The sequence below is a fragment of the Oreochromis niloticus genome, linkage group LG23 (genome assembly GCF_001858045.2).
Source record: "Oreochromis niloticus isolate F11D_XX linkage group LG23, O_niloticus_UMD_NMBU, whole genome shotgun sequence".
Lineage (NCBI taxonomy): Eukaryota > Metazoa > Chordata > Actinopteri > Cichliformes > Cichlidae > Oreochromis > Oreochromis niloticus.
The window spans coordinates 12,506,528-12,533,775 of NC_031986.2; the positions used below are offsets into that span (position 1 = coordinate 12,506,528).

The following is a 27,248-nucleotide window of genomic DNA, read 5'->3' on the forward strand; positions in this document are numbered from 1 at the left end:
AGATAGAGAGAATAATAGAAGTCACATGACCCAAAGAGAAAGTGAAAGGACATTTATAAATCCAAAGTCACACATGATCTACATCAGTGTGAACAATAAACCAAGGGAGACAACTTCACAGCACAGGTGGACATTCAGGTATGGTAACATTGTGTTAATAATCCAATGCAGGAAATCCAGTTATTAAATTATTAAATTGACTGGACTGAGTCATCTCTACGGTTTGGTTCAGATGTGTCAAGTTAAAAGAATTTAGTTTCTAGAAGAATTTAAAGAATTTACTGTTTTTGAATTTACTGTATTTTCTGTTTGTTTAATTCACAATTAGTTGATGACAGAAAACATGCACAAAATTAAAAATGTCTTTTGGGGTAAGCAGTTTTTTTCATATCATATTCATTGTTGGTGATTTTCTTGCCACCCTTTGCCCTTAATATGTTGTCATACTTATACATACATACATGTAATACTGAGCGACACGAATAAAACTAGCTTGACTTTGACTCAACAGTTTAGAAATAAGGAAATGCTGCAGACTCGAGTTATCTTTTGATCTGAATTTTGTTATAGATGTTTGTAAAATTATTTTATAATTTAGTAGTTACCATAACGTCCTTTGATTTAAAAGTCGAAAAAAAAAACATTTCATTTTGAGTTAAAATCTAATATAAGTCAACTTAATATGGAAAAGTGTTGCTAACATGTTTTCACTTTGTCATATTTCAATTGCAGGAAATCGCTCACCACCTTCTCGTAAGATATTTAAAATATGATACAAAATCTTGAAGACAAAACTTGAGGCTTTTACACACCGGACGTGTAAAATCCGTGCAAATATTTCCTAGCTTTAAAATATTGTTCAGACTCATCTGTTCATTTTCCAGCTGTTCACACTGACTGTTTGAGCTGAACAATTCCAGGAAATGTAAACAAAATTCCTGGACTGGAACTTTGGGCGAGGCGCGATTGGTTACAGGCAGAGCAACTTTACTGAAATCCATGGGTAAACTGCAGAATTGATGAAATTATTTATTTATTTATTTTTGCGAACCAAGATCGATTTGTCTGAGTTTTCGGATCTGAATAAAATGACCTGAACAACCAGGCCACTGCGTTAGACAACGAGTGCACTCTTAACTCACATGGCACGCCTACTGAATACACAATCAGATGGAAATGGTCACGTAATACTATTTACCTCAGACACACAGCTACACAATGCGGCTCAGTGAAATTATTTTCCTGCCTCGCCTCAAACTTCCCCACTGACATCCTGAACTATGTACGAACACAGCTTCAGCTCCTGGATCCAACCGTTAAATTCTCCCTGCTGCTGTTTTCTTAGTTTCTTACTTTTCTCAGCTCGTCATTATTTGACATCGGCTTCATTTTTAGTTTTCACAGTCTGTTTATTGAGGAGGAATTTTCCGCAAAAACGAAACGCGTTCAGTGTGTAACAGCCTTAATACATAATGATGCCTAATTAATTTAAAACGTTATGCTTCCAGTGTGACTCATACAATTTACATTTTCACTTTACAGTGTTAGAGGTAGAAGAGAGGATCATACCATGGGGGTGAGTATTAAGAGTGTGGTTCCTTAGAGAGGTGTACTAGAATTATTAAGATTAACCTTTTAATTTCACCAACTGTGTGTTAATCCCAGAATCACAATTTTATATCACAAAATCGATCTCTTTTGACCTGTTTGATCATTGTGTTAACTTATGTTTAATGTCCATTCAATTTCACTATAAAACCCATCTGTGGGTGTCACACTTACACTTTGATTCTGATGTCAGTGTAAGTGATTCTCTGCTGAATAAATTTTATACAATCAAATTGTTACAGCAGCACAAACTTCTGAGTCACAATGTGGAATTCACATAGTTTCCCATGGTGACACAGAAATGCTTATTTGGTCATTTCACACTTCTGAAATTGCAGGTAGTAGAAGACAGATGTCAGTCTGTCTCTGTAGTACACCCCTCAAGTGTTTTGTTTGTTTGTTGTGTTATTTTGTGTTTCTTCATAACACTGTTGTGTAAACACACTAAATCCTATTGTAATTTTCTAAATGAACAGTGAAAGAGAGCGAGAACTGCAGCTTGTCAGAGATTACAAGCCTCACAAAGATGTCCAGCATCTCAGAATTATGCTTCATGGACCACCAGGTGCTGGAAAGTCCAGCTTCATCAACTCTGTCGACAGTACTTTAAGAGGCAAAATAGCAACTCGAGCTTTGGCAGACGCAACCTCTGGTGACAGTTTCACTATTGCAGTATGTATGAGGATGTATCTATTCTTATCATAGTTGCACACTCATTTCCTTTAAGGTTTTCTATGACTACAGGAGTGCACTGCAGTGGTAGCTGCTTTATAAGCATTAAAGTATAAAAGAGTGAAAAACAGTCAGCACAACTAGTGTGTAAATTATTCTGAAAACTGTTAAGGTCTTTAGTATCTGGCACTAATATAACAACTCCACTTTTAAAAAAAAAAAAATTTACAGTACAAGACATTTAAAATTCAGAAAGGAAATCCAGAAACTTTTTACCCTTTTGTCTTCACTGACACCATGGGGCTTGAGAGGGGCACTGAGAGAGGAATTCATGTAGAAGACATCAAACTTGCCATTAGCGGACATGTCAAAGAAGGTTACACGGTATGATGTTTTCATCCAGATATTTGTACACAGTCTGTGATACAGAAACTGTATCATGCAAAAAGGTTTAAGTGATTTTGCTGTTTTTTCCCAGTTCAAACCCACAGCTCTCTTGCGTGAATCGGATCCTAACTACAACAGTTCTCCTACTTTAGATGACAAAGTCCACATACTGGTTGTTGTTATTCCAGCCGACACAGTGAGCATAATCAGTGATGAAACTTGGAGGAAGATGAAAGATGTCAGACTACATGCTCGTGACAAAGGTGAGAGCAGATGTTGTTCTACATGTATGATGTCACGATTTCAAATAGTAGAAAAACATGAGATAAAATGATTGCATTGCTTTCTGTATTGGCAGGGATCCCACAAATAGCTGTCATCACTAAAATTGATGAAGCCTGTCCTGAAGTCAAAAAAGACATAAAGAACACCTACAGGAGCAAGCACTTGAATCAGCTGGTATGTTCCAGGACTTTCATAACTTTCATGAGTTTACACATGAATGTAACGTCTGTAATTCAGCTGTGCATTTCAGTATATTTGTACAGAAACCTCAGCTATAATGAGTACAAATATTTGAATAAGTAATTTTTAATTATGTCACTAGTGCAACAATACAGTTTCAGTTTTTTAAATGTAATATTGTTTAAACTTAGATGGAAACAGTGAACAGGAACCTGGGTATTCTACTGAACTGCATCTTCCTCGTGAAGAACTACCACAAAGAAATCAAGACAGATGACGGTGTGGATTCACTGATACTGTGTGCACTGAAAAAGATCATTGACTATGGAGAGGACTACCTGAATGACCAGGATATGAATGATTGAATGAATGGTCCAGGAGGACGATATTTCGTCCCACTATATACTTGAGTATATATTGTTGGGTTGAATAATCCTGACCTGTAACAAATGTGTGAGGGGGACAGAAAATGAAAATGCTCAGTTACTCTTCAGGTTATTTTGCTTTGCTGTCATTACAATCACAGTCACACAAAAAGGGAATTTCATCAAAAATTTTATCGTACTGATTTTTGTCTTGTTCTTATTTTATTTCAATTTTTTTTTCTTTCGTAAATTAAATCCAAATAACCTTCACAGAAAATCAATGAATGTACTTTTTTTTATTTACTGTATATTCAAAATGGTAACTGCATGAAGAATGACACATATATGCTTGTAACCTGTTGTCTGCTGTGTAACTCAAATAAATCATTTCAACCCTCGATGTGAGACTGTCCTCTGTGAATCAGTGATTTCTTGTTTTCTAAACTGTAATGAGAGTTGGATAAGCGGAAGAGGAGAGATAGATATTTAATGGTTTTCATCCCATACAAGCATCCAGGTAGATATATAAATCCAAATCAGGACTTGTATATGTGCTTAGTCCCACCCCCCCTTGGCTATGCATTTGAGAGTTTAATCAGACGTTGCAGATTATCTGGCTTCTAGTTAGAGTCGGACTATTATTCATCAAACTAGTAAGTTTACCTTCTCAGCTTTTTATTTAGTTATTTCCATTCAGAGTAAATTCAGCCATGCTGATACTTTGTTCCTGTCAGTGTGAGAGTAGCAACAACTGTGACCCAGTGTTCATGTCTTTTTGGGTTTATAAATATTATTTGATTTAGTGTCCTTTGTGGTCTTGGCTCTCTTATTGTTTTCTGTTTATGTTATATTTATAGTTTCTATTCTTTTGGGTCATCTGTACAACAAGCTCCAGGCTCCAGTATTCCATGTTCAAGTTTCATATGTTTAGTGTTCAGTTGCTTTCCCAGTTTAGGTTTTGTTAGGTTAGTCTTTGTTTCCCTTTTCTTTTTTGCATTTTTTACAACCATAAATAAAGGCTCGCTTTTATTTCCTTTTTTTTGTAGCGGCACATCCTTCTTTGCCGCTTCTGCAGGACGTAATGTTTCTGACTCATGCTTTTCTTAGATTACTTGTATGCCTTTCAGTAGCAAAAATACCAAAACACAAGCCCTTTGATTTGAGGAAATAAAGACTGAAAGAAATGTCTGATGGAAAAGGAAACTCTGTGTTGTGCTGCTAAACTTTGAGGTTATAAGTCATCAGTGTTTAAATAAGAAAATGCCAAGAGGAGACTAAGAGCCCCGAGTCTGCATGCAAAACATGAAAACTCCATAGCAATGATACTTGTTCTGTGAATGCTGTGTGTGTGGTGTTCTTAAGCTGCTGGAACCTTGAATTTCCCCTTGGGGATTAATAAAGTATCTATCTATCTATCTATCTATCTGTTCTTACATAGGTGTAGGCTACTTATTCTTTGTTATGGTACTTTGCTGTTCCAATGAAACAAGAAGATCTCATTTGAAAGTACATTTTTGGCCATCCTGTGATCTCATTTGCCATATTCTCTTAATATCTTAGAGCTATTTCCAAGGGAAAGAATGTTTATGTTAGATTCTGTTTTAAATCAGGTTGTTATCTAAAAGTCACTCTCATAAAAGTGATTTTAGAGTAATGTACAATTGTAATGTCTTCTTGATGCATTCTCATCCAGGTAAGTAAATCTCCAAAAGTCGATTCTGTTCATCTGGACGTAGCATTTTCCGTAGAAGAAACAACCGCCCAGCCCATTGTTCCTTCAGTGGGCTGGTTTCAGTCATTATGCAAATGTACTGCTCATAAGATTGGGGAAACCTGCAGTCAGCTGAGACTGAAGAAGTCACTTGGATGAGTGACGAAAGATTTCTCCCACGGAAAACGCTAATGCTAGATATTCACAAATTTCATTTCACTAGCTGGGCTCACGTCCTCATTTTATATTTGACAGTATTTTAGTAGGTAAAGATGAATGATTGGACATGAATTGAGCTGTGATTTGGGGAAGGCCTCGAAGGGGACTGGTGACGGCTCCCGGGCCTGGCAGATCCCCATGTACTAAACAGGAGTGAAGAAGTTAAAGAATTGAGAACAGGGAGAGAGAGATGGTGGGGCACGTAAATGAGAATGAACAGCTTGCAGAACTGGGGGGAACCAATATAGATGACAACCGGAAGGAGCGTGTTTGGAGGTGTGGTCCTGCTCCTGAAATTCCGATACATAATCTCCAACTTTAACAACTTAAGTTTTTGTTGCTTTTATGTTTTACATAAAAAACTTCAACATTTTATATTTTCAAATGAAAGCACAGTGATGTTGCTGCATCAGTGTCAAATACTAAATATTCTGGGATTTGATGGTCAAACTATGTGATTTTCCAAATGTGTGTGGAGTAAAATGACCTTTCTCTGATGATGCAAATGTCATGACCAAGAATCATTCAGGATTAACAACAAACTGTATTTGTCTGTGAAGGTTCTCAGTCATCCAGGTCATCGTAGTCAAAGGAGTTTGCAAAGAAAAGCGTCTGGACTTCTTTAAGTTGCTTGAAGACGTTTCACCTCTCATCCGAGAAGCTTCTTCAGTTCTAAGGTCAAATGGCCGAGAGTCCCAGATTTAAAACCAGTGGGAGTATCCCCCCAAGGAGGGACAAAGGACCCCCTGGTGATCCTCTAATCACATGCGCCAAGGTGTGAAAGCGGGTGTGGGACCTAATCAGCCAGGGTTTCGGGTGAGCTCATTGTGAAACCTGGCCCCACCTTGTCATGTGAATTCCTGAGGTCAGATGGCCCAGGATGTGAGTGGGCGTTAAGGCGTCTGGGGAGGGAACTCAAAACTGGATTATAGATGGCAGACAGTTGGTGTCGTAAACCACCGCCTCTGTTCAAAGATGGTCGCTCACAGTGGACATAGATGGCCTCTTTCACTCCTCTTTCAAACCATCTGTCCTCTCTGTCCAATATGTGAACATTGGCATCCTCGAAAGAGTGTCCTTTATCCTTAAGATGCAGATGGACTGCTGAGTCTTGTCCTGTGGAGGTGGCTCTTCTTCACACCTTGGCGCATGTGATTAGAGGATCACCAGCGGGTCCTTTGTCCCTCCTTGGGGGGATACTCCCACTGGTTTTAAATCTGGGACTCTCGGCCATTTGACCTTAGAACTGAAGAAGCTTCTCGGATGAGAGGTGAAACGTCTTCAAGCAACTTAAAGAAGTCCAGACGCTTTTCTTTGCAAACTCCTTTGACAACAAACTGTATTGATAGCAGAAACAGTCTGTCTTATAGTTCTCGGACGTTACCACTAGTTTTACAAACACATTCTTTTTCATGTCTGTCTACGTGGTTTTATGGATAAAGTGATTTTCAATAGTACAAACATCGTCTAACTTTTCTTTGCTCTCCAGTATAAATGCAGGAACCTGCAGGATTTATTAAAACTGTCACAATTTCACACTCAATGCCAAAAACAGGGTTGATCCATGTTTCTATGAAGACCGCTTCATATATTAACAGCTCTGAAAAATCCCTTTTGTTTTTAAAAAAAGTAATGTAGAACATGATCTCTCTCACTCTCTGTGTCTCTAAAAACCCCAGCAAACTGGTAATCACTTCTAAACAATGGGGGTAGTTTATGGCTCTTTATCAGCCGCAACACCATGTAGCACCTGGATGTTCTTTTACAAGGCGGTGTTGTTACTCCAACTTCCAACCTGCAGGCCCAAGGTGTCTGACCTCTAACCCTTGCTGGCATATGGCCCTGTGAGGCCCTTGATCAGCAGCAGTAGCAGTAGTAGTAATACTAAAAGTAGTAGCAGTAGTAGTACTAGTATTGTGCAACAACCAGGCTTCAAGAGCGGTCACTCTTCTGGCTTGAAAATGGTGAAAACATATCACATACACATGTCACAGTCTTAACTGCAAATCAGAAATGCTGCTAGGTAAATTATAAAAGGAGTTTAAACTTTAGGTTTGGCATAGACACAGACTTTATTAATCCCACTCTGGGGAAATTCACATGTTACAGCAGCACAAGGGTCAGCAAGAAAACATGAATCAGAGATATATTAGAAAAATACAAAAATAAATAAATACTGCACAAATTTAAAATGAGTAAAAAACCTATGTGAGTAATTACTACTGATCTACAAATGGTGGTTATATATAGCAAATACTCTCGGAGAATGTTAGCATTTTAGCACACAGCCCCTTTCTCTATAAAGCTGATTGTAATTCCTGGTCAGTTCATGCAGTAATTATAAATTAAAGCCGCACTTCAGTTAACTCTTTTTTTTAACAATTAATAACAGGTTTGTTTCTTAGATCTAATGATACAGCCAAAACATACTGCTTGTATAGTGCTGTATGTCTCCCAGCACCACAACAGGGTGATTCCCAAAGTATGACTCAATAAACAAAGACTCTAAAGCCAGAACAGAAAGATACAGTTGGAAGATCAAAGATTAAGGATTGTGCTTTTATACGATGTAGTAAACCATCCCCTTGTCTTCTTGGCCTTGTTGTGTGTACCTTAGAAGTCAAATTATGCATTAGCCAGACTTTGAAAAACATTTTGAATTTCATTTATAACTGAGATGGCAAGCTGTTATCAGAAATCTTATGCTCACCAGAAGCATGTAATCCCACTTTCAAAACCTTTAAGTGTCAAATCCACAAACCCAACATGGGGTCAGAGCGAATGTCAGTTTATTCGCACGGCCCAATGTGTAAAGACACATTTTTACTTTTCTTGTTTGTAAGGCCAACTTTGATTCTGTTTTTCTGGCTTAAACAAAAGCAAATACAATGTAATAAAGCTTTCCATCGGGGCATGCACCCTCCAAATCTCCCCATCCTCACTGTTACAAAAGCAACGGTTCAACTAAGAATTTTATTTCACACACACACACAGTCCCCCCCAAAACGAAAAAGGTGACATTTTTAGTCAAAAAAGTGAACTTTTAGTCAAAAAGTAAACTTTTTTGGCTTAAAAATGACAACAAAACTCAAACTATCACAAATGATTATTTGTTATTATTAATACTCCCTAAGTCATAAATCACTGGTTTGACATAAGGTGTATGTTCCTACTCTCTAAAGTGGAATGAAAGTGATTGGTTGAACAGGTGTTCATGATGTCTGTTCTGTGTTATCTGCACTTCCATCAGCGTACAAGACTCAGCAGCAGATTAGAATCAAACAGAACATCTGCATTCAACCTGCATTCATCCTGACTCTTCCTGACTCTTGGTGGCGCTGTCACTTGGTGTTCGCTCGCTTTGTGGTAGAGTATCACTTCCTGTTCCTGCTCAAACACAGTGGTGTTTCTGAGTAGCTTTTCTGCTTAGCAATTTAATTTAAATCTTTTGATACATCCCTTTTTCATAGTATAATCTTAACGTGCTTCATCTGAATCACCCTTTCTGTGTACTCACTACCTAATTTATAGCCAAAGTATTCACTCACTGTCTCTTTACTGTTTCGCTAGCTTAGCTTAGCTCGTAGCCGACTCGTTAGCACCATGGCTACTTCACCTGTCCCTCCTGCACTTTCCTGCTCATTGTGTCAGATGTTTAGTTACTCCTCGGCCTCCTTTAGCAGTAATGATACCTGTAATAAATGTAGCATATTTGCAGCTCTGGAGGCCAGGATTGCTGAATTGGAGACTCGGCTTCGCACCCTTCATTCACCCGTAGCTAGCCAGGCCCCTGTAGCTGGTGCAGCCGAAGATAGCGTAGGCCCCGCTAGCTGTTCCCCGGCAGACCCCAAGCAGCTGGGGAAAGAGGGCGGCTGGGTGACGGTGAGGAGGAAGCATAGTCTTAAACTGAAGCCCCAGGTACACCACCAACCTGTTCATGTGTCTAACCGTTTTTCCCCACTCGGCGACACACCCGCCGGGGGTCAAACTCTGGTAATTGGTGATTCTGTTCTCAGACATGTGAAGCTAGAGACACCGGCAGCCATAGTCAATTGTCTTCCAGGGCCAGAGCAGGCGACATTGAAGGAAATTTAAAACTGCTGGCTAAGGGTAAACGTAAATACAGTAAGATCATAATTCACGTCGGCAGTAATGACACCCGGTTACGCCAATCGGAGGTCACTAAAATCAATATTGAATCGGTGTGTAACTTTGCCAAAACAATGTCGGACTCTGTAGTTTTCTCTGGTCCCCTCCCTCCCCAATCAGACCAGGAGTGACATGTTTAGCCGCATGTTCTCCTTAAATTGCTGGCTGTCTGAGTGGTGTCCCAGAAACGATGTGGGCTTCATAGATAATTGGCAAACCTTCTGGAGGAAACCTGGTCTTGTTAGGAGAGACGGCATCCATCCCACTTTGGATGGAGCAGCTCTCATTTCTAGAAATATGGACAAATTTATTAAACCCCCCAAAATATGACTATCCAGAGTTGGGACCAGGAAGCAGAGTTGCAGTCTTACACGCCTCTCTGCAGCTTCTCTCCTCCTGCTACCCCCCCAAAAACCCATCTCCATTGAGACTGTGTCAGCTCCCAAACAGACAAAAAACAAACCAAAAACCAGCAATAAACAACTTAAACATAAAAAATCACAAAGAAAGAACAATACAGTATCCACATCTGAACCAAAGAGTAAAACAGTGAAATGTGGATTATTAAATATTAGGTCTCTCTCCTCCAAGTCTCTGCTAGTACATGACTTAATAATTGATCAACAAATCGATTTACTCTGCCTTACAGAAACCTGGTTGCAGCCGGATGAGTATGTTAGTTTAAATGAATCAACACCCCCGAGTCATTCTAACTACCAGAAATCTCAAAGCACAGGCCGAGGGGGCGGTGTGGCAGCAATTTTTCACACCAGCCTATTAATTAACGAAAGACCAAGACAGACTTTTAATTCATTTGAAAGCCTGATGCTTAACCTTGTCCACCCCAGCTGTAAAACTCAGAAACCAGTCTTACTTGTTATCATCTATCGTCCACCTGGGCCTTACACAGAGTTTCTCTCTGATTTCTCAGACTTTTTATCTGATTTAGTGCTCAGCTCAGATAAAATAATTATTGTGGGTGATTTTAATATCCATGTAGATGCTAAAAATGACAGCCTCAACATCGCATTTAATCTGTTATTAGACTCAATTGGCTTCTCTCAAAATGTAAAAGAACCCACCCACCACTTTAATCACACTCTAGATCTTGTTTTAACATATGGCATAGAAACTGAACATTTAACAGTGTTTCCTGAAAACCCTCTGCTGTCTGATCATTTCCTGATAACATTTACATTTACAATAATTGATTACACAGCAGTGGAGAGTAGACTTTATCAAAGTAGATGTCTTTCTGAAAGTGCTGTAACTAAGTTTAAGAATATAATCCACCCACTGTTATCATCTTCAATGCCCTGTACCAACATAGAGCAGAGCAGCTATCTGAACGCTACTCCAACAGAGGTCGATTATCTTGTTAATAATTTTACCTCCTCACTACGTACGACTCTGGATACTGTAGCTCCTGTGAAAACTAAGGCCTCAAATCCAAAGTCCCTGACTCCGTGGTATAATTCTCAAACACGTAGCCTAAAGCAGATAACTCGTAAGCTGGAGAGGAAATGGCGTGTCACAAATTTAGAGGATCATCATTTAGCCTGGAGAAATAGTTTGCTGCTTTATAAGAAAGCCCTCCGCAAAGCCAGAACATCTTACTATTCGTCACTGATTGAAGAAAATAAGAACAACCCCAGGTTTCTCTTCAGCACTGTAGCCAGGCTGACAAAAAGTCAGAGCTCTACTGAGCCAACAATCCCTTTAACGTTAACTAGTAATGACTTCATGAACTTCTTCACAAATAAAATTTTTATCATTAGAGAAAAAATTACCAATAATCATCCCACAGATGTAATATTATCTACAGCTACTCTTAGTACCATCAATGTTAAGTTAGACTCTTTTTCTCCAATTGATCTTTCTGAGTTAACTTCAATAATTAATTCCTCCAAACCATCAACGTGTCTTTTAGACCCCATTCCTACAAAACTGCTCAAAGAAGTCCTGCCATTAATTAATGCTTCAATCTTAAATATGATCAACCTATCTCTAATAATCGGCTATGTACCACAGGCCTTCAAGGTGGCTGTAGTTAAACCTTTACTTAAAAAGCCATCTCTAGACCCAGCTGTCTTAGCTAATTATAGGCCAATCTCCAACCTTCCTTTCATATCAAAAATCCTTGAAAGAGTAGTTGTCAAACAGCTAACTGATCATCTGCAGAGGAATGGCTTATTTGAAGCGTTTCAGTCAGGTTTCAGAGCTCAGCACAGCACAGAAACAGCTTTAGTGAAGGTTACAAATGATCTTCTTATGGCCTCTGACAGTGGACTCATCTCTGTGCTTGTCCTGCTAGACCTCAGTGCTGCGTTTGATACTGTTGACCATAATATCCTATTAGAGCGATTAGAACATGCTGTAGGTATTACAGGTACTGCACTGCAGTGGTTTGTATCATATCTATCTAATAGACTCCAATTTGTACATGTAAATGGAGAGTCCTCTTCAGACACTAAGGTCAATTATGGTGTTCCACAGGGTTCAGTGCTAGGACCAATTCTATTTACATTATACATGCTTCCCCTAGGCAACATCATTAGAAGACATAGCATAAATTTTCACTGCTATGCAGATGACACGCAGCTCTATCTATCCATGAAGCCAGGTAACACACACCAATTAGTTAAACTGCAGGAATGTCTTAAAGACATAAAGACCTGGATGGCCGCTAACTTTCTGCTTCTTAATTCAGATAAAACTGAGGTTATTGTACTCGGCCCTGAAAATCTTAGAAATATGGTATCTAAGCAGATTCTTACTCTGGATGGCATTACCTTGGCCTCCAGTAACACTGTGAGAAACCTTGGAGTCATTTTTGACCAGGACATGTCCTTCAATGCACATATTAAACAAATATGTAAGACTGCTTTCTTCCATTTGCGCAACATCTCTAAAATTAGAAATATCCTGTCTCAGAGTGATGCTGAAAAACTAGTTCATGCATTTATTACTTCCAGGCTGGACTACTGTAATTCACTATTATCAGGATGTCCTAAAAACTCGCTGAAAAGCCTTCAGTTAATCCAAAATGCTGCAGCGAGAGTACTGACAGGGACTAGAAAGAGAGAGCAGATTTCTCCTGTTTTGGCTTCCCTTCATTGGCTTCCTGTTAAATCCAGAATTGAATTCAAAATCCTGCTCCTCACATACAAGGTCTTAAATAATCAGGCCCCATCTTATCTTAATGACCTTGTAGTACCATATCACCCTATTAGAGCACTTCGCTCTCGCTCTGCAGGCCTACTTGTTGTTCCTAGAGTATTTAAAAGTAGAATGGGAGGCAGAGCCTTCAGTTTTCAGGCCTCTCTTCTGTGGAACCAACTTCCAGTTTGGATTCGGGAGACAGACACTATCTCTACTTTCAAGATTAGGCTTAAAACTTTCCTTTTTGCTAAAGCATATAGTTAGGGCTGGACCAGGTGACCCTGAATCCTCCCTTAGTTATGCTGCAATAGACGTAGGCTGCCGGGGATTCCCATGATGCATTGAGTTTTTCCCTTCCAGTCACCTTTCTCACTCACTATGTGTTAATAGACCTCTCTGCATCGAATCATATCTGTTATTAATCTCTGTCTCTCTTCCACAGCATGTCTTTCATCCTGTTTTCCTTCTTTCACCCCAACCGGTCGCAGCAGATGGCCGCCCCTCCCTGAGCCTGGTTCTGCCGGAGGTTTCTTCCTGTTAAAAGGGAGTTTTTCCTTCCCACTGTCGCCAAAGTGCTTGCTCATAGGGGGTCATATGATTGTTGGGTTTTTCTCTGTATTTATTATTGTGCTATCTACTGTACAATATAAAGCGCCTTGAGGCGACTTTTGTTGTGATTTGGCGCTATATAAATAAAATTGAATTGAATTGAATTGAATTGAATCTATAGCCCACATTTAATAAATCACCAAATTAATACACGAATGTTCCTGTGACAATGCGATGCACTGTTTGCTCTTCATTCAGTGATTTTAGTACAGCAGGCTGCATGCTGCTCATTTTAAACACATTCCCCAGTTTTAAACACTTAAAACATGTGGTAAGCTGGTAAAAGAAGTCTGCACCGTCCTGCAACCATTTGAGGAGGTGACTGTTGAGATAAGTACAGACAGGTACCTTGCACAGTTGTTTTTTTTTTTTATCTACTACTATTTGGTCACTACTATACATTGCAGAAACAACACATATGATTGAATTGAAAAAAGCAATATGCCACATAATAAAAAAACAAAACTCATTTTAAAAGTTGCTGTTTTCTCTCCTTCAGCTATGTCACAGCCTCCAAAATGCTCCTGCTTTGCAAACGTCTTCAGCCAGTGACAGCCTAACACCAACTGACAGTAACCATGCAGAAAGTAAAGGAATTTGTTGCAGATCTTTGTTCAGCCATGGATCGAAAATATCTGTGTTGGAGTTCAACACTGTCCTCTCAGAAACTGCATTACTGGATCCTAGTTTTAAAAAGCTTGTATTCAGTGACAACAGAGCTGTTGATGGGGCACTTCAGAGAATAACTGCCACAGCAGCAAAATGCACCACCCAGCTCCAGCATTAGAGGGCCAAGTGGGGGAGGAGCCACAAACTCCTGCTGTGTGGAGGCTCTTTGATGAAAGAGCTACAGGAGATGCTACAAAGAGAAATACTACAGCTGATGTTATAATGGAGATGCGATCTTGAGTACTCCTTCATCCAACGTGGAGAAGACCTGCTGAGCTGGTGGCAGGCCAAGGCCACAGTCTTTCCACACCTGGTGAAGGTGATAGAGGGATGACTGTGAATAGTGGCAACATCTGTTCCTTCGGAGAGAGTCTTCTCAAAAACAGGGCAGATACTAACTGTCATGGTCTGGGTGAGTGCCGGATTTTTCCATTGTGCCGGTGAGTCCACCTCTGGGTGGAGTGAGTAATGTGAGTAATTTGGCTGCCGGCTTTTAAGACCAGACTAACAATGGCTAGCAGATGATCTGGCTAGGAGTGATTGTGAGTGCTCTGCCATCGTAGTTGAAGTTAACGTATCATAGTATTGCTCGTACTCACCTGTTTTTCCTCTCTGCTCACATTAATTCTCCGGACGCCATCCTCCATCCTGCCATAACTAACCTCTGTTCAGTTGCTGGTCTGTTCAGCAGCTTCACCGCTTTACTCACTTGCCTTCCTCCCTGCCCTGCTTCCTGGAAACACTTGAATCTCTGCTCTGGACATATATCACTCAGGGCTCACTCAGACCACTTACCCTTCCACGCTTCGCCTCTGCCTGCGAAAAGTAAGACTCTTTACAATTTGACTGTTCACTCTGGATCTATACCTTGAATCCCACTTGACACCTTTCTCTCTTGTTTCAGTGACTCCGAGAATCCTGGCACCATTCCCCTGTCTAGCCTCCCCCTTTAGTCCCACACCACAGGGTTCCTGTATTGGCTGTTACCCAGTATTGGGTTCTCTGACTCCTGCTATAAGGGCTTGTTCTCTGGACTCTCTCATACCATGCCGTGTGTTCACAGCTCATAGTTCATAGTTGTTTGTTTTTATGATAACATTCATGATACTGTTCTAGTTAATTGTACATCATAGTATTGTTCTAGTTGGCTTTATTGACTTTCATTTATAGTTCATAGTTTAACTCGCCAAGCTCCTGAGTGCATAGTGTTGGGAAACATTCTGTTGCACATTTTCACTTCTTGTAAATAAAGTCTTGCTCACACTTATTCTCCGTGCCTCCGAGTGCTGTCTGCATTTGAGTCCATTCTCCTGGGTTGGCCACTTGGCTGTGACACTAACTGAGAGACAAACAACATCAGCCCATTCAAGCTGAGGCATTTGATTTTTCTAAATGTCAGCCTGCACTGAGGATACCGAGTTTGGTTCTGTTTCTGTTCTGTGGATTTGTTTGCAGTGTTTTGTTCATTTGCTTTTGTGTTAAATTAAAATTAAGTTTTATTAACATTTTAAACAAAAGTAAGAATGCCTGCTTTTGTAATAAAACAAATTCACAAAATTAGGCAATTATAAGGCTTCTCATAAAAACACTAAATGCAAAAGGGTTTATTAACTCACAAAGCATTTATATTTGCCAAGTAGGGCTAAAATATGAGGCTACAAATGATAATAAATTAAGAGCCATTTGGGAGCCAGAAGAGCCAGCTCTTCTTTGGGAGCTGTGCCAAAAGAGCCAGCTCTCTGAAAAGAGCCAAACTTCCCATAACTAGTCTTCACTGCCCAAAGTTGTGAAAAACCCTTCTGCATAGTGCATGCATAGTAGCCTACCTTTGGCAGCAAACCCGACAAAGTTGTCAGGAGGATTAATTGTTTTTACTTTGCAGCTGGACTGGCACCTCTTGTTTTGCAGACTTTTGTACTCACTTTGGCCTTAAAACTTTCAAAGGGACCCAATTAAAAATGATGGATAACAAGGTCTGGGAATAGCGCCCGGAAAGTTGTGTAACACAAGTGTCGGAGATTAAAAAGGAACAAAGTACAGGTAGGATTGATGACTGCCTGAGGAAAAGTATTGACAAACATATTACATCGATAATTGGGGTAATATTAACATTTGTAGAGTTGAGAAAATACTTATTAGTTTAAATTTAATACAGACCAAGTAAAAGACAAGGAAGGGAAAGTTCCCCAGCAGCTGGAGGAGGGGTTGTGGGCTCCTATAAAAGGAGTGTCAGATATGCCCCAACCAGCTTTTTTCCAGTCTGTCACTTTATGAGTCTCTGATGTTTGTGCTTTAAGGACACCTTCCTGCCTTTAGTCCTATTCATGAGCATTATTAATTGTCTTCTAAAATCCAGAAGTCTGCATGTGTTTCATAGTTTCTAACAAGCCATTTACAGTTAAACGTAACATGGCTGAGACACCAACATCAGAGAGAGAAGACAAATACACTCAAATGATCAGTTTTCACAATTTATTATCAAACGGTGAGAATTTTAAATTAGTGTTACATGGTGCTATGGACCTCTGTTTCTCTGGCTCAGAGACAAAAGGCTTCCACACCTAGGCAGTAAACACTTTTATTGCATGTGGTAAAAACAGAATGTTAACATGACTATTCAACAGTTAAAGGAAAGCCTTCAGACCCCACGTCCAGCTCACGTTTCATCTTCTGCACCTGTCAGACATCTTGCTATAAGGAAATTTTCCTTCTCACATCACTATGGCAACAATTTCTTTTCCTCCGGTCAGGCCTATATATAGAGAGAAGGGGGAAAGACACCAGAATTTACAGCCCTGTTTTTCTCTAGGAGAGTCAGCCTCAAAGTTTTCTACCTTCAGGTGCCATCTGCCATCTGACCTGTCACCAATGTGTGAGGGGGATAGAAAATGAAAATGTCAGTCGCTTCTTTTATCTCTCTGCTGTTGCAGTATAAAAACATGCATTCCGTAATGTCAGCATTTGATTTTGAAAAAAAAGTAAGCCACTAGATTCAACCAGTTTGCCATTGTAGGCCAATTCATGTTTATCTTAAGAAAATCAGGACATGTAGTTTTTGTTATCATTTTGATGTTTAAGGTGTTCTTCGAAGTCACGATTATTTTATAAAGTCATCCTTGTTGACACGTGTTAGCTCTGCAATCAGCTTGTGACCTGTCCAGGCTGTACCCTGCTTTCCGTCCTGTGACAACTGGGAGAGAATCCAGTCCTCTGTGACCCTAAGTTGGATAAGCAGCAGAGGATGGATGGATATTTCATCACTTAAGTTCTAAGTCATGAAATCAGGCTAATCTTTCTTCGTTCGAAGTTTACTTTCTTAGGTGATGGCAGATTGGAACAACCATAGCGCTGCCTCTTGGCGTGTAAAATGAAACTGAAATATAGAATGTATGAATTGTTTAAAAAGAAAACCCTCATGTCAGCACATGCTTTATCTCCCTGGGATAAGCATGATCCCCACACAAACCAACAGGAATCCACCAATCAAAGTGCTTAGCTGTCCCCTGCTTTTCTTGGCAATTAAGAGCTAGTTTTTCTGACTTTCAGACAGAGCCAGACTATTACTCATGAGACCATTAAGTTTACCTTCTCAGCTTTGTTTTTAATTGTCTCTATTCAGAGTAAAGTCCGCCATCCTGATACTTTGTTCCTACTGCAAATGTGAGAGTAGCAACACTGTAGCAGTGAAGAGTATAAAAGCATTGTTTCACAGACTATATTTCAGTTAATGAACTGATTGTTGTTATTGTGTAGACCTGTTTTTGCAAGCAACTCCATACGTCAACCCACGTGTCAAAGCAGCATTTGAGAGCATTCTTTGGTCCACTAGAGGGCAGTGTTGATCCACAAATGAGCGATTTCATCCAATTTAGCTACGATTCAGTGTTCATATGATATTGTATTATCTGCTTCAGTCCCATGGTTGAGATTGTATTTTATTGTGTTATCGACCTAAATAATTAAAAGAAATGTTTAACTATTTTCTATTTATACTACTTCCTACTTATACCAATATCTTTTTTCTTCTTTTTTAAAAACTCTGTGCTCTCTGGCAGCTTTGATCTGAATGACTGCTGTGCCAATCACATTTTGCTTTTCCAAGATCAGCTCTTTATATTCTATAGGCTCTTCTTGTTCATGTTTTACTTTTATCTGTTTATTTATTGCCATTTGTATTGTTTCAGGTATTCCATTATATTCCAGTTATCTGCTCAATTACTCAACTTAAACATTAGCTCTACACAATAACAACAAGCAATTCCTTAACTGAAATATAGTGTATGAAGCAATGCTTTTACACTCTTTACTGGTTCTGTCTGAAAGTCAGAAAAAATAGCTCTCAATTGCCAAGACAAAGAAAGGGACAGCTAAGTACTTTGATTGGTCGATTCTGATTGGTCTGTGTGGGGATCATGCTTATCCCACGGATATAAAGTATGTGCTGACATGACGGTTTTTAACAATTCATACATTCTATATTTCAGTTTCATTTTACACGCCAAGAGGCTGTGGTTGTTCCATTCTGCCATCACCTAGTAAACTTTGAATGATGAAAGATTTGCCTGATTTCATGACTTATAACCTAAGTGATGAAATATCCATCCATCCTCTTCTGCTTATCCAACTCAGGGTCACAGAGGACTGGATTCTCTCCCAGTCGTCACAGGACGGAAAGCAGGGTACAGCCTGGACAGGTCACAAGCTGGTTGCAGGGCTAACACGTGTCATTGAGGATAATTTATAAAATAAATGTGACTTCAAAGCACACCTTAAAAATCAAAATGATGAGCTGTATGTAATCTGATTATTTATTGTGAATGTGTTTAGCTGAACACATTGGAGTTGGAAAAAACTTGAAATACCACAAATTGCTAACATTAGCAATGTTATGTCAGTATTATTAATACAATAAATTAATTACTGAACAGATTTAATTACAGTTCTAGAAAGAAGAAATTAGCAGATCACAATCACCACCACCAAAATCACCACTCCTACATGCCTACATGCACAATTAGGTGCACAATCAGGTGGTGCCGGCCCAGGCCCCTCGCCGCGGCCGCCCCCTGACTAATTTGTCCCAGCTGTGTTCCCACCTGTTCCCCGTCCTCTAATTATCTTTCTGTGTACTGAAGTCCTCTGTCCTCTTTTGTTCAGTGTCAGGTTTTCTGTTGTCTTTTGCGCCATGTCTCCATGTGCAAGGTATCTTCGTATCCACGCCAAGTTTCATGTTTAGGGTTTTTCACGTTTACTTTTACTTTTCCCAGTTTAGGTTATTGTTTATTCTCGTCTTTGTTTGCCTTGTGCATTACTTTGTATTTCTCCATCAGCCACATTAAACGGCTTGCTTTTTCTTAATTCAAGTTTTGTTCCATGTTCCTTCATGTCTGCATTTTACCATGTCAAGATATGATGCAGTGGGTAACGATAATGACATGCTGACAATGCTGAAAACCTGAAAATTCTGCTGAAAAGAGGTGAAGAAGCAGAAATTTGTGTTGAAAAGAGTTTGAAACAAAAAAGTTGAACTGTTAACTGAAAAGAATGTTGCCATAAGTGGGATTTGAACCCGGGCGCTACACTCTGAGAACGGCTGCTCATCTCACTGAGCTAAAACACGGCTCAGCCTGGCAAGCTAAACTGGTGATCATACTGATAATGTGGTCCCATTCAGCAAAATGGGCCAAAAAATGGCATAAAAAGCTTAATATCTCAAAAAGTATAAAAGTTATGAACACCAAAAGATAAAGCAGGCATTAGCAGAAGGAGCAGATCAGTTTAAAGTTTCAATGGTGAAAATCGGATGAAAACTGAGGGAGTAGTTAACCAGCAAATGTCTGAGCAACTAGAAAAAGTTGCATTTCCTGTGAAAATGCAGTGTGAATGCCGTGTAGTGGAATCTGAAAACAGCAGAAGGAGAACTCCGCTGAAAACCCTGTGTAGAAGCTGAACTCTGCTGAAAACTGCTTTATTTGAAAGACTATACTGAAGAGTGTCAAGAAAGCAGGGAGAGTTCAAGGAGGGAAAATGTGCAGCAAGAACCACAGGAAGGATTTGAACGAGCGCCAACTGGTCTCAAGGCAGCTGCTCATCTCACTGAGCCAAACTTGCTCTCAGGTGACTGAAAAGATATGAAACTGAAAATTGTCCTGAAAAGAGGTGACGATGCTGAAAATTCTGTTGAAAAGAGCAGTAGATTCTGAAATTTGTGCTGATAAGAGGTGAAAAAGCTAAAAATTCTGCTGAAAAGAGGTGAACTTTTTGAACTTTCTGCTGAAAAGAGATGAAGAAACTGAAATTTGTGCAGAAAAAGGGTAAAGAAACTGAAAACTCTGTTGAAAAGAGCAGAAGAAGCTGAGATTTGTGATGAAAACAGGTGAAAGAGCTGAACTTTATGCTGAAAAGAGGTGAACTTGTTGAACTTTCTGCTAAAAAGAGTTGAAAGAACTAAAAATTCTGCTGAAAAGATGTGAATTAGCAGAATTTCTGCTGAAAAGAGGTAAAGAAGCTGAAGTTTGCAGTGAAAACAGCTAAAGAAGCTGGAATTTGTGCTGAAAAGTATTGAAAAATGGAAAATTCTGCTGAAAAGAGGTGAAAAAGCTGAAATTTGTGTTGAAAAGAGTTAAAAACGTTGAACTGTTTACTGAACTTTTTATTGTCATAAGTGGGATTTGCCAAAAAATGGCATAAAAAGCTTAATATTTCAAAAAGTATGAAAGGTATGAGCACCAAAAGATATAGCTGGCATTAGCATAGGGAGCAGAACAGATTAAAGTTTAAATGGTGGAAATCGGCTGAAAACTGAGCTAGTAGTTAACCAGCAAAGGTCGGAGCAACTAGAATAAGGTAGAATAAAGTTTTAAGAGAAACAGGATCTCAATAGTGTGAATGCTTTACAGCATCCACACAATTATCCACACAGTGGCTGGAGAGGTCAGGAAAAAAATATGACCTCTCAGTCAGTTGATCTGTGAAGTGTTTCTGAGGCTGTTAGTGCAGCACGTGACTCCTTAAAAAACCATGAGGTTTTTCCGTGAGTATGACTGCTGGGGAGTGTCTTCTCCTGATGAGGATGAGTCACATCCAACAAAGAGAAGGAAAACAATGAGCAAACACCTGGATCAAAGTGTTGTGCTCTCAACTTTGGGCCATGCAGACTCTGGTAACCCTACCCTACCACTTCTCCCCATCAGTCTCTGAAAAGATCCCTGCTCATCATCCTTGACAGGGCCATTTCAGAAATGGAAACTAGATTTTCACACAAGAATAATGACCTGATGAGAGCCATCTAGTCTTGCACCCAAATCTAGCACATTTCTAGACCCCACCCTGTTGCACCCTCTGGCTGTGATGGCTGGTACTGTAGCAGCTGTTGTAAGTCTGAAAAATGAAGTTCTTGTGGCAAAACAGATGCTGCTCAAAAAATGTCTCAAAGGAAACAGACCTGTCCACTGTGTGTCCACCAGGAGTACAAGGAAACCTTTCCTGAGTTGCATAAATTGTGTGTAACAGCCCTGGTAATTGGTGTGTCTTCAGCATCATGTGAGAGTTCCACCTCAACTTTGTCACAGGTCCTAACCCCCTATTGTCGCATCATGTTACATAAAAGTAAGAGGAATTGGTGATCTTGGCCCATGAGAAGTCAATAATGAATAACTTTGATGTGGATGAATTTGTAAGAGTTTTTGGAAAGGGAAGCAGGAGACTGTTGTTGTAGAGTGGATTGAGGGGAAAAGGACAGTGGAGCTGTTCAGTTGCAAAACTCTGTTCTATTCTACAAACTAGTTTGACAAGTGTAGGAAAACATATGGTGAACTGTGTGTTTTTTTAAATTGCCAACCCTTTTTAGTTTTGTAAATATTGGCCAAATTGAGAGGTCTTATTTTCTTCTTACTTTATTTTGAAAATTTATTTGAGAATTAGGCCATCCAATTAAGATAAATTTTATGTTGTTGGATTTAAAGATCTAGATGGATATTTTATTTTATTCTGTATTTTATTTTATTTTTTTATTCTATTTTTCTGTTTGTTTGTTTGTTTTCAAGACTTGAATTGAGACGTGAGTTGAGTTTTTTTTATAACTCGGCCTAACCCTTTTTAGTTTCGTTAATATTGGCAATACTGAAAAGTGTTATTGTTGGGTTTTAATATATTTGATATCGAGTATCTCTTTGTGAGAAACTTCACTTTTGTGAGATACTGTTATCGAGCACACCACCCCTTTCCCGCCTCCATTGCCACCATGTGCCATCTTCACATTTCTGTCTGCCCCCTCATATATGCCTGTCTAGAACCGGCCCAGAAAATTGATGTAATTGTACTTGACCCCAAAAATCTTTGAAATATGGTATCTAATCAGTTGAGTACTCTGGATGGCGTAACCTTGGCCTCCAGTAACACTGTGAGAAAACTTGGAGTCATTTTTGACCAGGATATCTCAAATTAAATCCTGTCTCAGAGTGACACTGAAAAACTAGTTCATGCATTTGTTGCTTCTAGTCTGGACAACTGTAATTCATTATTTTCAGGATGTCCTAAAAACTCCCTGAAAAGGGAGAAAGACACTATCTGTACTTTTAAAATGAGGCTTTCCTTTTTGCTAAAGTACATATTTAGGGCTGGATTAAGTGAGCCTGAATCCTCCCTTAGTTATGCTGCAGTAAGATAAGCTGCTGAGGGATTCCCATGATGCATTGAGTATTTCTTCTTCAGTTAATTTTTTATTCACTATGTGTCAGAAAACATACTGTGAATAATGTAATTTTCAATTTTTGAGTTGAAGGAAATGTCTGTAAATAGTGCAGATGATTTACTGTAAATCTACAGAATTTTCTGTTTTACCAGTTTTGGAAAAGTCTGTGAACTTCCATAAAAAACAGAAAATCTCCTGGCAAAAAACTACCAGGACATTTTCTTTTTTTTTAAATTGAATTTATTTTTACAGTTTATAGTGCTCACTCATTCCTAGGTTAAACTCTTTTCCCAATCTGGTGATTTGAGGAGAAAGAGATGATGCAATTGCTCCAGCAATTTTTAGTGTGGCCTGGGATAGGTTGGTTGCTCTTGAATCTTGATTTTCACGCTCAGAGTAGGGCAGAGTTGGACATTTGGATTATTTTAAGTTATACTAAATTTGAGTTCAGAACTTGGAGTACATGGAGATACTGTAGAATACATGTAGAGGAAACTGGTTGAGTGGCTGATATGCAAGCTCTGATCCATAAAAAGCTGATGCTTTGATACTTTTTTCTTCCACAACCAAAGGTTAAAAACTTACATTTAGAACCAGGTATTGTGTATACTGTGGTAATTATTAGCATTAATCATTAATTACCACACACTAAGAAGCTATTTTGAATCAATATGTATGACACATACAAACAAAGAAGCTATAACGGACTAGTGTGGACAAGTGAGGAGGGAATTCACAGAAGTCACATGACCCAAGTAAAACTGAAAGCATGCTTATATAAAACAAAGTCATACTCAGCCTGCATCAGTGGAGGCAGCAGCAGAGAACCACTATCTTTCCATCACAATTGGATACTCAGGTATGCTAACATTGTGTTATCATTTCAGTACTGTAAGAAAAACAATTATTAAATGCAACTGGCATTTAATGAACTACCTGTTTTATTCACAGGTAGTCAGTGCAAAAGAACATGAACTTCATTAGGAAATTTATAAAATTAAGCAGATTTTATTTTTTTGGTAACATTTTTATGGCTTAAATATTTGTGATGGTTTGCTTGTTTGTTTGTAGCTCTGCTTTAATAAGTTCATAAATTTTGAGTTTGTGTTTTTTTTTAAAATTTATTTTCTTTTTTCTTTTCATTTACTCTCAGTATGTTTTCATGCATGTTAAGTTCTTTGGGCTTTTTCATATATTATTGCTCTATACAAATAAAACTTGCTTGACTTGACTTACCAAATAGTTTTTTGAGGTGTGTAAATCAAAGCTGCTAAAAATAAGAAAATCCTGGATTCTCATGTTATCTTGATCTGGATTAGTCGTAGATGTTTGCCAAGTGATTTTATAATGGAAAAGATACCATCATGTACTTTTGATCTGAATGTGGAAAATGGTAACATTTAATTTGACATAAGGAAGTAAATTATATAAGTAACACTGAATATGGAAAAGTGTTGCTAACATGTTGCCACATTGTCATATTTTAATTACAGGTACTCCCCCTCCCCCTCCGCCTTTATCTCCTCGTAAGATATTTAAAATATAATACAAAATTGTTTAAATGTTAAGATTAAATCATCACATAATAACATATAATTAATTTTTAAAAATTCCCCTGTGTTATGATTCACACAATTAACATGTTCACTTTACAGTTTTACAGAAAGAAGAAAGAAACATACCATGGACGTGAGTATTATGGGCGTGGTTCTTTTTTTGTGTTGTAGAACTTTGATGTGACTCATGTTTTTTACACATGCTTGTTATTAGATGTAAATGTCAGACCAGATTATATAACGTATAAATGTATCAGTAGAGAGATTCAAACCTCCAATGTGCAGCTGTTTTGTTGGCAGTGAATCACAATGCTGAGTGTGCACTGAGTGCTAAAATAAATGTATTAAATTAGGAATTCAAAAGATTAATCGTTTTCTGCTACTCGCTTGTCTCTTGCTGTTATACTTATCATAATCTTTAGAAATCAGCATCACATTTTCCTCTTCCGCGTCTTACAATCAGGCCAATGAGTTACATGAAACATCAAATGCCTCATTTATGTAACATCGCACACTGAGGCAGAAAGCCTGAGTTATCAATAATAACCACCACCATGATGCAAATTCTCTGTGACTCGTTTTTTAGGTATCATCAAGCCAGCCAATTCAAACCTGACTGTGTCAGTGTGGCTTGGTACAGCCCTCAAGTGTTTTGTTTGTTTATTGTGTTATTTTGTGTTTGTTCATATTACTGTTGTATAATGTTAAACTGTAAGTGCATACTCAATCCTATTGTAATTTTCTTAATGAACAGTGAAAGACAGCGAGAACTGCAGCTTGTCAGAGATTACAAGCCTCACAAAGATGTCCAGCATCTCAGAATTATGCTTCATGGACCACCAGGTGCTGGAAAGTCCAGCTTCATCAACTCTGTCGACAGTGCTTTAAGAGGCAAAATTGCAACTCGAGCATTGGCAGCGGCAAACTTTGGTGCCAGTTTCACTAATGCAGTATGATGTATCTATTCTTATCATAGTTGCTGTTAGAGGCTTGCATGAAAACACACTTATTTCCTTTGAGGTTTTCTAGGACTACAGGAGCGCACTGCAGAGTGAAAAATAGTCGGTAAAACTAGTGTGTAAACTATTCTGAAAACTGTTCAGGATCTTTGCTATATGGCACTAATATAACAACACCACAATTTTTATTTACAGTACAGGACATATAAAATTCAGAAAGGAAATCCAGAAATGTTTTACCCTTTTGTCTTCACTGACACCATGGGCCTTGAGAGTGGCGATGAGGGAGCAATTCATGTGGAAGACATCAAACTTGCCATGAATGGACATGTCAAAGAAGGTTACACGGTATGATGTTTTCATTCAGTTGCTTGTACACAGTCTGTGATACAGAGAAACTGTGTCATTCAAACAGGTTAAGGTTAGTAAGTGATTTTGCTTTTTTTCCCCAGTTCAAACCCACAGCTCTCTTGCGTGAATCGGATCCTGACTACAACAGTTCTCCTACTTTAGATGACAAAGTCCACATTGTGGTCTTTGTTATTCCCGCCGACAGAGTGAGCATAATCAGTGATAAAACTTGGAGGAAGATGAAAGATGTCAGACTACATGCTCGTGACAAAGGTGAGAGCAGATTTTGTTCAAGTGTATGCATGATGTCACAATTTCAAATAATAGAAAAATATTAGATAAAATGATTGCATTGGTTTCTGTGTTGGCAGAGATCCCACAAATAGCTCTCATGACTAGAATTGATGAAGCCTGTCCTGAAGTCAAAAAAGACATAAAGAACGCCTACAGGAGCAAGTACTTGAATCAGCTGGTATGTTCAAGGAAGTAACTTTCATGCACTTGTAAACAGTGTATACATGAATGTAACATCTGTAATTCAGCTGTACATTTTAGTATATTTGTACAGAAACCTCAGCTGGAATCAGTACAAATAATTAAATATGTAATTTATAATTATGTCACTACTGCAACAATACAGTTTTAGTTTTTAAAAGGTAATATTGTTTAAACTTAGATGCAAGCAGTGTATTCCACCGAACTGCATCTTCCTCGTGAAGAACTACCACACAGAGATTGAGACGGATAACGATGTGGATTCACTGATACTGAGTGTACTGAAAAAGATCATTGACTATGGAGAGGACTACCTGAATGACTTATAATCCTGACCTGTAACCAACGTGTGAGGGCAATAGAAAATGAAAATATTAAGTTACTCTTTGCATGATTTTGCTTTGCCATCATTACAATCACAGTCACAAAAAAGTTGATTTCATTAGAAACTTTAGTTTACTGATTTTTGTGTTGTTCTTATTTTATTTAACTTTTTGTTCTTTCACAAAATAAATCCAAATAACCTACTCATAAAATCAATAGATATCCTTTTTGTTATTTACTGTATGTTCAAAATGTTAACAGTAGGGAAAATGACACATATATGCCTGTAACCTGTTGATTTAACTCAAATAAATCATTTCAACCCTCGATGTGAGACTGTCCTCTGTGAATTATTGATTTCTTGTTTCCTCTCTTTAGTAATGGCTGATTGGTACAAGCATGGCGCTGCCTCTGTCAAAAAGAATTGTTTAAAAGCCTTCCTATGCAAATAATGCATGGGCTGACCTTGCATTATTTGCATGGAATAATCCTGATCCCCACAGGGACCAATAGGAATTCCCTCTTTTCCTTGGCAGCTGACTGCTTAGTAGATGCTGCATGAAAGTCTTTCTGACTTTCAGAGTCAGGCTATTATTCATGACTACTAGGTTTACCTTGTCAGCTTTGTGTTTATTGTTTCCATTCAGAATAAATTCAACCATGCTGATACTTTGTTACTGTTAGGTCTGGGCTTTGCAGGCCCCGCTGGTTTAGAGACTTATTCCCGTGAACAAAGCAAGACAGAGCTCAATCCATTTTAACTTGCAAGGGGAACGGATCGGACCAGGGTCTTGGAGCTGCAAGCTCCTCGCCTGATCCCAGACAACTCCAAACTCCGGCCCCCTCTCGCAGCTC

The 27,248-nt window shown here is 38.8% G+C and overlaps 2 protein-coding genes and 1 long non-coding RNA gene across 5 annotated transcripts in view; all 3 read left to right on the forward strand.

Annotated features, from left to right (window-relative positions):
* LOC100702575 (interferon-induced protein 44) overlaps nucleotides 1–27,248 on the forward strand; it is a 179,940-nt gene that overhangs the window by 54,559 nt on the left and 98,133 nt on the right. The gene's annotated exons all lie outside the window — the stretch shown is intronic.
* Nucleotides 77–26,722, forward strand: LOC106097716 (interferon-induced protein 44). Of its 2 annotated transcripts, none has more exons than XM_019351608.2 (9): nucleotides 77–138; nucleotides 329–371; nucleotides 733–753; nucleotides 1,543–1,576; nucleotides 2,085–2,280; nucleotides 25,419–25,571; nucleotides 25,676–25,847; nucleotides 25,946–26,046; nucleotides 26,251–26,722. In XM_019351608.2, the coding sequence occupies exons 2-9, from the start codon at nucleotides 332–334 to the stop codon at nucleotides 26,311–26,313; spliced, it is 780 nt and encodes a 259-aa protein (XP_019207153.1). In that variant the 5' UTR covers nucleotides 77–138; nucleotides 329–331; the 3' UTR covers nucleotides 26,314–26,722. The 2 variants fall into 2 exon arrangements, with proteins under 2 accessions (XP_019207153.1, XP_019207152.1); XM_019351607.2 differs by lacking the exons at nucleotides 25,419–25,571; nucleotides 25,676–25,847; nucleotides 25,946–26,046; nucleotides 26,251–26,722 and adding exons at nucleotides 2,512–2,664; nucleotides 2,759–2,930; nucleotides 3,026–3,126; nucleotides 3,324–3,897.
* Nucleotides 23,899–25,412, forward strand: LOC112843730 (uncharacterized). The gene is made up of 3 exons (XR_003216203.1): nucleotides 23,899–24,234; nucleotides 24,364–24,397; nucleotides 25,019–25,412. It is a non-coding gene; the product is annotated as an uncharacterized LOC112843730 (long non-coding RNA).